Source organism: Carassius carassius, chromosome 16 (assembly GCF_963082965.1).
Source record: "Carassius carassius chromosome 16, fCarCar2.1, whole genome shotgun sequence".
Lineage (NCBI taxonomy): Eukaryota > Metazoa > Chordata > Actinopteri > Cypriniformes > Cyprinidae > Carassius > Carassius carassius.
The window spans coordinates 19,723,950-19,736,815 of NC_081770.1; the positions used below are offsets into that span (position 1 = coordinate 19,723,950).

Genomic DNA, 12,866 nt, shown 5'->3' on the forward strand with positions numbered 1-12,866 from the left:
CCAAAAGAGGGGTAAAATCTCAGGATTTACATACTTAACTAAACTAGATACCAAAAAATTCTTAAATAAACTAAACTAAAATCTTAAATGAACGCTAATTAACGTTAAGTAATAAAAAGTTAAGTGCCAAAAAGGTGCCTAGGGGAAGTCATGGCCCTAGGGTTGTGGGTTTGATTCTCGGGCTGGCAATACCACGACTGATATGCCTTGAGCAAGGCACCGAACACCCAATGTTCCCTGGGTGCCGCAGCAAAAGTGATGCCCACTGCTCTGCGTGTGTGTGCGTGTGTGTGTGTGTGTGTGTGCACTTTGGATGGGTTAAATGCAGAGCACAAATTGAGTATGGGTCACCATACTTGGCTGTATGTCACCTCACTTTCACCAAATTATTAAACATTTAACTAGAATTAAAATGAATACACAAACACAATGCAGCATGTGTAAACAAGTTTTAATCTAGTAAGGAAGTGGTTGCAGGCGTGTCATTTCTAGGACATTTGCTAGGTGGTTTCTAACAGGCCCAATCCAAAAATCACTGTCCAATCCAAAAGAAACTGTTAAAGCCATGGTTTAATGGTAGTATACATTTAGAGCTCTTTTTCCTTTCTCGCCTCGTCTGTAGCATAGTCTGTTTTTTCTGTCATTTTGTCTGTTGTTCTGTCTATCAGTTGTTCTGTCTAATTATCAGTCTGTTGTTCTGTCTATCTGTCAGTCTATCATTCAGTCTATCTATTGTTCTGTCATTCTGTCCAAATATCTGTCTGTTGTTCTCTCTGTCAGTTTATCGTTCTGCTAGTCTGTCGGTCTGTCTCTGTTTTTCTTTTCATCTGACATTTTGTCTATCGTTCTGTCCATCTTTCTGTTGTTGTGTCTATCTGTTAGTCTGTCGCTCTGTCTAAATATCTGTTGTTCTGACTATCTGTCATCCTGTCCATCGTTCTATCTGTCTATTGTTTTATTTGTTAGTCTATTGTTCTGTCTATCTTTCTCTGTTGTTCTTTCTGTCATTCTGTCCATCGTTCAAACTATCTGTCTATTGTTTTATTCTTCTGTCTGTCATTCTGTATATCGTTCTGTCTAAATATCTCCTTATTGTCTAAATATCTGTCAGTCTGTCCGTCTATATACCTCTTGTTCTGCCTGTCATTCGGTCCATCTTCATCTGTTTTTCTTTGTCTATCTATCTATCTTATAAAGATGCAAAATGCACACACACACACAAAAATATATAAACGGATCACAGAAACGATCACCTTAAATTAGTATTTTAAAAAGAATATCAAAACTCTCCGCATCTAAGAGCTGACATTTTGATGTTTACATTTGCTTTAGTGCACACATATAACAAACATCATAGTTCCTGATTCATAAGACCACCCAGTGGATCGTGTGGGTGGTGAGACGGTAAATAAACCATCTGAAGGAGGGGGTGATGTTTGCCTGGAGAGAGCCTGGCAGCTCGGTTAGCTGCAAGTACAACTGTTAGCTTGTCTACAAACAGTATTAGCGCTCGGCGCTTACATGATCAAAGCCTGAATGCAGCACATGTAGCTTCCATGGAGACTGAAAGTACATTGGAAGAAGTCATGCTAGCTTCTTCACCTCAGATGCGATCATTATCTCCCCTGAACTCGCTTTCACGGCTGGTGTGAGTAACTCACAAGTTATTAAAGCCAGATTCATACACGCAGTGCAATACAGTAGGGGGAAATAATGTATTCTGAAAACAGAATATTCAATGAGGGGAAAAAGACAGTAGGGTGGGACTTTTCCCCAGATCTTCTGGTCGATGTGAGTTACTTCAGATGATGTTTTTAGACATTTTTCTCACTGAATTTACTACACTGATCATATATTCATTGTATATTATCTTGTAGGCAGAGTGATTCATCTTAAGGAGCTGGAGGATCATAACTCACAGGCTTTCTATTGTCCGTCCGAACCCCAGATTGGGTTTTATAATTTAGAGTCTGGCAGTGACAAGCATGTAAGTCTTGCTCACGGTTTCAAAAGCAACAGCACAGCGTAACAATGAGCTAAAAAATGAAACACATTATAAATGATTAAGTATAGACTTGGTCGGTGTCGTGTCATAGCTGTGGGGGTGGAGTTGGCGTAGGGGAAACAATCCTTTCCCCTTCACTGTAAAAGCATGGTGTTAACCCAGGATGGCCTTTAGAAAATCATTTCTGCCGCTCTAAAGAGCAAGATACGTAGAAAAACCGAGCCCTATTGGGTCGGACTGTCCATACGGTATCTCTGACTGGACAAGCGACATAACAGAATGATCAGAGGTGTCGTTTCTCCGACGCTTTTTGTTATCTGATTGAGTCTTTGAGTCTCCAAGCAAGAGACAGCTAATGTAAACCTATACGTGACGGCTTGTGAAAGTAAACATTTTGCTGTTTTGTTTCACATAATTTTAATAACGTGATAAAGACCTGAGTGAAAAGCCTATCATAGTGTTTTTATTGGTATATTAGAAATAATTTTAACATGGACAAAACACAGGTAACATTAAAAGGTCCACTCAAGTGCTTAAGGGTAATTACTATGAATGAAGTGCATGTGAATATTAAGATTGATATTTTTCATTGTATATCCATAAATACTGTTCTCCTTGCCGGTGTTCTGATGATTTGTGCTACCCGTTCAGATTGTGCTACCTCCATCTGTTAATCGGCAGTATATAAATCTTCAGATTGTTTTTTTTAGCTTATTAGAGGTGTAGAACGAACATGCATGTTTATATGTGCACCATGCTGTATTAAAATGTAATTAAATATTACCATTTCAGCAAAATAAATACAATTTCGTATTAAAATTTTAGCAAAATGAGAGATTTTATAAATTAAATTAAAAAATTTAAAAAAAAAAATCTACAAAAATGTAAAAAATTAAAAAGTAAAATAAAATAAAATAAAAATCAGAGTAAAATGAATAACAGTACATAATTCATTAACCCCTGCAATCAAAATAGCATGGGTCTGTAAGTGTATGTGTGTGTGTGTGAGATTTTGTAAAAAGCACAATCAAGACTGTGTGTCTATTTACATGTGCATCATGTTTTATTAAAATTAAATTCAATATTACAATTTTAGAAAACTACAACTAAAATACTGAACAATGTTAAAATGAAATAAATCAAATCAAAATCGCCTGCACAATAGAAATAGTGTGGGCCTGTAAGAACACATATAGTTTGCTAAGTGCACTGTGTAAAGACAGATAAACATGCTTCAATGTGCATCCTGCTTCACTAAAATGAAAATAAACAATTCAATTTCAGCAAAATGAAAATATTTACATTTTAGAAAAATCTAATGAAATAAAAGTAAAATGAACTAAAAAAAAAGAAAAAAAAAATCGAAGATAAATGTATTATTATTATTGCCGTGCTCAGAAACTGGGTGGGTTTGTGACAGTGTACTGTATGTAGTATGTGTGTGTGAATGAGTACACTGCAGCTGTCTGTCTTACAAAGAACGATGAACATGTCTGTTTCCATGTGCAAACAGCTCCAAGCCGTGTCAGCGAGAGTGATGGAACAGCAAAGTCGCGTAAACCACAGCACCTCTTCGTCTTATCGCAGAGCGACGTGCTTCTCTAATTAAGGGCAAGCCGGTCTGGTGCTGCTGTTATGACTAGCATGACGGCGGCTATTTTTCAAAAACCACTTCTATGATGCCTAAAATGCCTCGGGGGAGAGGCAGAGAACAGCAGCCTCTCCACCGGCAGATCATTGATTAAAAAGGCTTGTGAACTTCCACCTGCGCTGCAGGAAAAGGAGGACAAACAGGACTCTCTGCTCTTTGTGCTCAAAAGCAAACCGGGTTTTTGGAAGGAAATCCTCAGGCAAAAAATCTGCTTGAATGCGTGTTTCTTTCTGACAGTTGAAAAGAAGTTTTTTAGCAGCAGTTTTGTCTGGTCTTTTCTGTGCAGTTCAAAGTTTTTTCCTTTTTTATATGCTAAACAGTCAAAGCTCTGCAGCAATGATTCATTTAACATACAGACAAAATCTTACCTTGAAAAACCGTTTTGTTCTGTAGTCATGAACTTTATGCTGCAGAAACATGCATCAAATGCGGTAAAATGTCTCATTTTGGGCTGTATAGTCTGGGTTAAATGATTCATTCTTTTATGTGTTTTGTATATGTGTTTTGATGCCCATCTGTTTACATTTATTCTATGCCAGGGGCCTACTAGAGCTGCTTTCAAGATCATTATTTTGTTTGCTGAAGTGTGTTTCTTGCACTCTAGGAAACTCCTACCCAAAGAAATCGATTTGAACAAGGGGAGGTTGAGCTTATGTATACAGCACCATTTTAAACATGCATATAGACTAGAGCGAGACTGGAGTCGATTACTGAACACATCTACTAGCTACTGTCAACATTGATTTGTTTAAGACTAAGATCTCTGCCTTAGCAAGACTCTCTAATTGCACTTGCCCTAACCCTCTAATTACTCTGAGGCTGCAGCAATTCACTTCTTTTTACTCTGTTTGTTTACCGCGCAAAGAAAGAAAGAACAAAAGACAGAAATACAGAGCGGAAGAAAGGAAGAATGAATGAAAAAACTACATAGAAAAGGAAAGACCAAAAGAATAAGAATAAAATTATAGGAAGGAAAATAAGAAATAAACACATTATCGAAAAGTGGAAAGAAATAAAATAAAAAATGTAGAATAAAGAATGAAAGACATTAGGAGAAAAACAAAAAGGATGAAAGCAAACAAAAAAGAACAAAATTAATATAGAGCAAAATAAAGAATGATTGAAAGAATGAAAAAAATAAGAAATATAGAGTGAAAGAATGATGGAAAGAACTAAAGAAAGAAAACAAAGCATAAAATAAAGAAATAATGGAATAAATAAAATAAAAATAAATAAAAATAAGGAATAAGGAATATACAAAAAAATATATATAACAAAGAAATTAAATGAAGGAAAGGAATAAACTAATTAATGAAAAAAAGAAGGAAACCACAAAAAACAAAGCAACAGCAAAAAACTAAAAAACAAAAAATCAAGAAAGAAATAACAAATGAAAGAACACGAAAAACAAAAAAGGATGAAAAAGTCAAAGAAGGAAATACAGAATGGAGAGAAGAACAAATCAAGGAATTATATAAAGAAATAATGGAAAGAAAATAACAAACGAAAGCAGGAAACAATAAAAAAGAAATACAGTGCCAAAGAAAGAACACAAGAAAGACATAACTGAAAACATAAAAAAACATGAAAATAAAAAGAATGTAAGTAAAAGAACAAAAAAAAGAAAAGAAAAGAAAAGAAAGAGCAAACAAAAGACATGTCTAGGAAAATAAATAACAAATTAGAAAGAATTATAAAATAAAAAACTAAAGAGAATGACTAAACAAGGAATGAAAAAAAAACTATTGAAAAAACTATTAAAGAAAATAACAAAAAATGAAGCAGAGTAAAAAGAGTAAAAAAAAAAGAGTAAAAAAAAAAAGTAAAAAATCTAACAAATAAACAAACCCAAGGAAGCACTCTCGAAGCGTTTCAGGTCAACTTCAGTTTGGCAAACATTTCTCACTATTACCTACGACTTTTGCTTCAATAAATGACTAGTTTGCTGCTTATTAATAGTTAGTAAGGTAGTTGTTAAGTTTACATATAGGGTAGGATTAAGGGATGTAAAAATGGTCATGCAGAACAAGGCATAAAGGCTTTGTAAGCACTAAAAAACAGGCAATATGCTAGTAATATGCATGCTTATAATAATCTAGTTAATAGTAAGAATTGGTACCTAAACTAAAGTGTTACTGAATTTTGTATCTTTCAAGTTATAAACAGGCCTTTAGATTCTCATATCAGCAGAGCACATCTAAGGGGCGATTTACCTGAAGTTATGGATGGGCTGTTTTCACTCCTAGCCCCAGTTGTGTCCTTCTCTGGCCTTCCTGTGGTCTGGGATGACGGTTCCTCCGTTGGAACCGGTTCAGATGTTATCCAGCCCTGAGCCAAAACAAATGACTCCGACCCTCCTGACCTGGACTCAGCCTGCTGGGAAGTGTCCTTTGGACCTGGACTAGTTGGCAGAACTGTAGGTCCAGCTTGCGTCATTATTATGGTAGGAGCCGGTGGTTGTGGAGTATCTAATTCCTCTTGAAGCACAGGTAACCACGTGCTGGAAACGGCTGGATCTGGAGTGCACAAAATGTCTTCGGTAGTGGTTTCTTTTCCAGGTTGGGAAGGAGTGATTCCTACGGTTGGTGGTTGAATTGATTGCTTGTCCTCATTGGGAACTCCAGGGCTTGGTGTGGTAGGCGAGTTGAAAGTGTGTGTTTCTGGTGCAATAGTCAACCCTAGGTCTTGCTTTCGTTTAACAACAGGCACGTTGACTTTACTCGAGGAAAGGTTCTTGTGTTTTTCAATGGGGCGATGGACGTACATGATTTCCCCCTTGGCTTCCTCGACCGTGTCGGCTGGTTTCTCATGCTTGGGTTCACTAGTAGGTTGAGTTGTGTGGAGACTCATAAGCTGCCATCTGACAGTGGTCTCCAGTGGGACTCCGTGGTCATCGGATCCATTCATTTGGCTGTCAAGGTTGAACGGCAACTCCTTCGCTCCACTTCCCTCGCCATCTTTTTCTTCCTCTGCAGATAACGGTGACGCTGGAACTTTGGGAATAGGGTAACCATCCTCGTTCAAGTCTTTTCCCTCCCCAGAGAAGTTCTCAGGGTTGTTCCTGGAAACAGGAATGGTCATGATCTCCAAACTGGCTCTTTTGGCTTCCATAGGACTGCTTGTTTGAGTTATGAAATGCCTATTGTTGCCTGGGGCAACTTTCAAGGACTTTAGCGGCCAAATTTGTTGGCTGCTCCTCATGGAACCAAAGCTCTTAGATGCCGAGGAAAGAGTTGGATCCGCCATTCCTGAACCAATCGCTCCTGCAGGGATGACAAAACACTGTGATTAACGGAGCGAGGGAGGAGATCGTTTCATTTAAATGTATGTTTAATTAGCGAGCAAAATATGCTAACTCCCGCCCCAGAACTATGGTAATTAACTTTAATGCGTGCGGCTCGATATAGAACTGTCATTATTTATCCGTCAATGCCCTGGAGATATCCAGCAATTAATCTATCGGTCTCAACACACCTATCTTTTAATCAAACCCCTTTTTCAAAGGAAAAATGAGCTACAAGCGTAGCTAAAATGACCTTTATTTTCTTCCCAGAGGGTAAAATCTGACTCTCAGGTGAAACGGGGATGAAATGTACATTAGTTTTGAAAGCAATCCAGGTAATAAGGTTCTTTTTCTTTATGTTGCCCCGGCACAAATAACTCGTACATCATGCTCCTGTCTGGTGCTGTTAATTCCCAATGCTTTCTAACAGTAAATCCAGACAAAATAAGACCCAAATCTTTATGTTCAAGAAGCAAAAAGATCTTGATTTACATCATGATGTATGTTGGTATCAATTCAGAGTGCAATAAAGTAAAAATGCCTTAAGCACTAGACTTATTATTATTATTATTATTACATGACTCAGCATACTGCAGTACATGGTGCAACACCAAATCCTAAACATAGGTTTCATTTGCTGTGGGGAAGAGATATTTGGTTTAAGTATTTACTCTGTGCATAGATAATTCATATATCTGCTCAGGGAACATGCTTTGCCTTAAAGGAAACAAGCAATGTTTAGCATAAGCGGTTTTAGATATTCACAGACCATATGTTCGGTACACACAATGAAATATGAAACAATAATGAATTATTCAAGACTCTGCTGTTGCGGTGTCGCATGGATGTGCAATTTACATAACCAAGTAATTGAGCAATTAATGATATGAATAACTGATTACTCTCTGCAGTCACAGGACTGTGATGGTATTCAACATGTTCATGAGATAGATTCTACCAATTACATGGATGTACTGTAATAGTGGGACAATTACCCACATAATGTAAAGTATTTGGTGCAAGATCAAACAAAGTAGCATCTGCACACAAAACCGACGAGGGATTTTATTTTTATATCCATTTTTGCAATTACTTTTAAGCAGCTGGTGTCAAGGTGGTTTTATGTCTGGGTGATACAAACCTGCATTTTGTGTTATATAGTTTCAAATATGAATGGTCTTAACTGTAAGCTATTAAGTTGCAACTGTAAGATACAAAGTCACATTTATGAGATAAAAAATCGTAAGTGTGAGACATGCATTTGCAACTGGGAGAAAAAGAAAAATCCCAACTTGGAGATGCAAAATCTCAATTTTGAAAGTTTAAATGTGAGACAAAGTCACAACCAAGAAGCATACATTTGAAAATTGGTAGATGTTAAGGCGAAATTCTGGGTTATAAAATAGTTTTCAGAAGAAGAAGTCGCAATTATAAAATATCGTAACTGGAATAATAAGTTGCAATTGTAAGATATAACGTTGCATTAAGAAGAGGTTGCAACTGGGAGAAAAGTTTCAATAATGAGATATAAATTTCAGAATTGTAATAAAAAGTCACAATTGCGAGAGATACTGTAATGTCACAATAAAGACACAACTGAAGGAAAGTGTTGCATTTGGCAGACTCCTAATTATAAAACAAAAAGGCGCAATTTGGAGATACAATGTTGCAGTTAGAAGAACTAAAGTTGCAACTATGAGATATAAAATCAGAATTGTCAGATATAATATCGCCATTGGAATAAAAGAGTCATAATTGTGAGATATAACATTGCATTCCGAAGAAGATGTTGCAATTAGAAAAGGAGCTTGCAATAATGAGATTTAAATTGTCAATATTGAAAAAAGTCACAATCATTAGATAAAATGTTTAATTGGAAAAAGGCACAGTTAAGATATATAAAATCAAAATTGAGATATAAAGTCGCAATTGTGGGAAAAGTGATCATTTTTAAACAAATTATAAGACAAAAAAATCAATTTGGAGATGCAATGTTGTAGTTAGAAGAACTAAAGTTGCAATTCTGAGATATAAAGTTGCATTTAGAAACAAATCAGAAAGGAGCGTAGATAATATAGAGAAATATTAATTGAATAATGTGATGTAAGGTTTGTGAGATACATAAAATCTCAATTATAAGACAAAAAAAGGATCAATTATGAGACAAAGTTACAATTGCGAGATTTTTTTTACTTTGAGGCAGAAACAGGGTTCCATAGTTTAACTTTTTAGTTTAACATGTATAAAACATTTTTTCTTAGATTAAATTCCATTTGATTTGATATTTTGTATCTAATGAAACGACATTCATGCATTTTGTGGTTTAAGTGTCCACTCAAACAGTGTAAATAAAGCTCAAGTATCTGGACACTCAACAAAACAGATACTTAAGCAAGTTGTCTGATGGCACGTATGCATTTCAGAGAATTTCTTCATAGCATTTTGTGGAACTCAAGTACGTGGTGAGTTAATATAAAAGATGGCAGGATTTTCTGAATTCTCAACAGGCTCCATGTAATGAAACTCGAAACAAGGGGAGAGACTGAGCAGCATGCAGCGAAGGGTGAAATAGCCAGTGAATCCAAACACCACTAAATGACCTCTGCTGGAGGAAAAACGAACGGAAACAGCCAGATTGAGTCTGGAGTATTTTTACGCACACACTCCACAACCCTGATGATGATCATGCTTCGTATAATTGAGAGAGACTTGGAATTTGTAGCGGTGCCTGCAGTTTCGGCCAAAGCACATTAATTAGATTCGGATGTAAATAATGCATGCTGACTAAAGCTGGATTTTCACCCGGCATTAAACATTAATTTTCCCTGTTGAATTTGGTTCGCAGGGAGGATATTTGTAGTGATGACTCCTTGAGAACGGAATGCTGCCAAAACCCATCGTGCTAAAACCATACCAGTTAGACATGCTTCAATCTTACCCTAAGGCTTGCAATGCTCTAAATTTTCAGGAGGTTGGATACCATTTTGCTTTCTCCTACTATGCAGCTTCACTTGGCACAGATATGACAGACATTGATAACCATTAAAAGCCCTAGAGCAGGAGGAAGGAATACATCTCAGTGCTGTGACCTCTACAGTGACCCTCCCACTTTTGTATTCCACAGAACGAATCGTGTCCGCAACCTTCCTGTTCAGCACCTGTGCCTGAAGGACCATTTGCTGCCATATTGTTTTCCTTTCAAAACAATAAAAAAATAAACAGCAAGCTGGTGGAGGACATAGTATGCCAAGTACATTTATCTTTGAACCAAGTGGATGCCATATTTGATTTGCCGCACTAAAAGCCACACTATGAGGGTTAAAAGTACAGTCCATTAAGTGTTGGATTCAGCTGAAGAAATACCAAAAATATGTTCTTCCACTAATTTACAGTGGATAAATATTTTTTTAAACACATTATTTATTAATTTTTGCTCCGTTGCTTCTTCAACCATGGGCACATTTGGACATGAACAAGTTCTCACACTTTATTTATCCACTCACAAATTTGCACTGTCTTGAGGTAATGCTGCCACAAATTAGATATAGATGTAATTTAATGGTCAAAGATGAAGAAACACCCATCTATTCAAACTCACTTTTGTGGTTTTACATCCAGTTCTATATAAACCAAGTATAAAATAATACAAAATGTAATTAAGCCCTACTTCAACTAAATTAAGCACGAGCTTCACCTACTTCACAAACTTCAATTAAGAAGAGGAGCTGCATGGTCTTGTGTAATTGTACATGCTTAAAATACTATTAAAGGGGGGCTATAATGGTGTTTTGTGTAATCAGAGTTATTCACAGTGTTAAAGAGATGGATTCTCATGCTGAACATGGCCAAAGTTAAAAAAAAAAAATTGTTTGGACGAATGACGGAGAATTTCTGTGCTGAAAATCTTACTTCCGGGTTGGTACAAGTTTCAGATGTTTTTTTCCGATTGTGGATCTAATGACGATGGCGGATCTATGAGGATCTCTCTCGGAAAAGCGCGCCCGCGCACACACATTGACTGGAGGAGAGCGAGACCGCGCACATCAACACACTTCATCTGGAAATTGTCGGCAGTGCTGCATAGGATTTGTTTGAGAATGTCTCCAAATAAGTGAATTTTTGGATGTGAGGGAAAGTCTAGCGTGTTCAGCTTCCCTAAGAACACAGTGTTACACGAATAGTGGATGCAGTTTGTTTTTCCGGGGCAGCAACGGAGTGTATCAAGTGCGTTTGTGTGTTCTGGTCATTTGAGTGACGAATGTTTTATGAACAAGGCCCAAGTCGACGCTGGACTTGTACATCGTTTGCTATTAAAACATGGAGCTGTCCCTGTGATAAAAGACCCCATTTATGTAAGTACAACTGCACCAGATTTCTGTCTTTTGTTGGAAATCAGCACATAAGTGAATATATGTTAATGGAAACAACACGAAACATCAGTATTATAGCTCCGCCCATGGCACGCCTCCAGAGAGAATCGGAAAGCTGTTTTTTTCTTTTATAAATATGATAAAACGAAAGACTTTTTGGAGATATGAAGGATGTTATGTACCCTTTAAGCTTTGTACCTTTAGTTGGTCCAGTGAAGCTGACTGTGAAGGTCTGTGAATATGGATGATCCATATAAGAACTGCTTGGACTCTTTATCTCCTGCTGCGCAGCCACCAAGACCACTTCTTTCTCCTGTTCCAAGAGCTCTTCTTCTGGATTTGACGAGGAGGGATTGTATGAATTTTCCTTGATATCAGGCTCCACGATTGCATTATCAGCACCAACTTTGCTTGTTTTCCCTCTACTTGGCTTCGTCCTGGCAGGTGGGACCATTTCTGAGGTTCCTCTGTAGAGGCTGGACTCTGTGGCCGGTATCTCAGGTTCTCCAGTCCCAGTCAAGTACCTAAATGGCTTCATGATTGTGTTCACAAAGTTGGAAATGACGCTGTTGCTGGTCTGAGCTTGCGTAGAGGAAGATGGCGCGGTGGAAGATGGGTCAGGAGACACATCGGGACCATCTGACTCATCAGTCTCCTCTTTCGCCGAACCCCCTTGAAGGTTCTCCTGATTCTCCACAGCATCTTCCCATTCAACAGACCTTTCTTCAGGTCCAAGGTGGATTACAACATGCTCCTCTGAGATTTCTGAAGAATCGTTGTTTATGATGGACCTGAAATCTTCTTTCTGGAGATCGACCAGACCGGTCCAAGTTGAAGGTTCAGGGAAGGCTCCGTTTCTTTGGAGCTGCACCTCTTCATCGCTTGAAGAGTTCAAATTGAAGTTTTCGAGGGTTTTGTGGCGTATCGCCGCCTGCTCTTCGAAATTCTTCTCTGAAAGAGGAAGATAGTCTCGTTAATGGTGGCATTGACAGATAAAACTACAAAGCAGATATCCATACAGAAGTCCGTAATACGAATTTAACCTAATCCTCATTTCATACATTTTTCAGATACTCCTGACACAAGGGTGAAACTCTTGATAAATTATTCGGAATGATGTTCCAAAGTTATGTAGACAGTTGAAACCCCCCAAAAAGATGAAAAGATCTTTGTATGAATATATGCCTGTAGCAAAACCGAGAAAGGCCAGTAGTTCAACCAACCTTGATAGCAGTAGGCGTCAAAGAGGTCACTAGTGTTTGGGAACCCGGTGCGGTTGGGGTTGTGGTAAACGGTCCGTACTCCTGGTTCATCTCCTCCACAGTTACGCCGGGGCAGGTTGATGGGGTAACGCACGCTGCCGTCAGCCAACCAGCCAGGGTCGCAGCGGTCGAGGCCTCCCTGCCAGGCCAGGTAGAGCTGCCCGACCGTGGCCAGCTGAGCTCCCAGAGTGTGGCAGAGAGTGGAAGCAGATGCCAGGCTCAACTTCTCCGGCACGCTGGTGTGAAACACTTCACCTTGAGAGAGCAAAGATGGATAGTGTGCATTATTTATAAG

The 12,866-nt window shown here is 38.0% G+C and overlaps 1 protein-coding gene across 3 annotated transcripts in view; it reads right to left on the reverse strand.

Annotated features, from left to right (window-relative positions):
• LOC132159829 (neurocan core protein-like) overlaps positions 1 to 12,866 on the reverse strand; it is a 127,759-nt gene that overhangs the window by 55,865 nt on the left and 59,028 nt on the right. For all 3 annotated transcript variants that reach the window (XM_059569453.1, XM_059569452.1, XM_059569454.1), the window contains exons 6-8: positions 12,533 to 12,826; positions 11,508 to 12,260; positions 5,870 to 6,919 (exon numbers count right to left, since the gene is read on the reverse strand). In XM_059569453.1, coding sequence (XP_059425436.1) covers positions 5,870 to 6,919; positions 11,508 to 12,260; positions 12,533 to 12,826 — 2,097 coding nt within the window. The remainder of the gene's footprint in view (positions 1 to 5,869; positions 6,920 to 11,507; positions 12,261 to 12,532; positions 12,827 to 12,866) is intronic.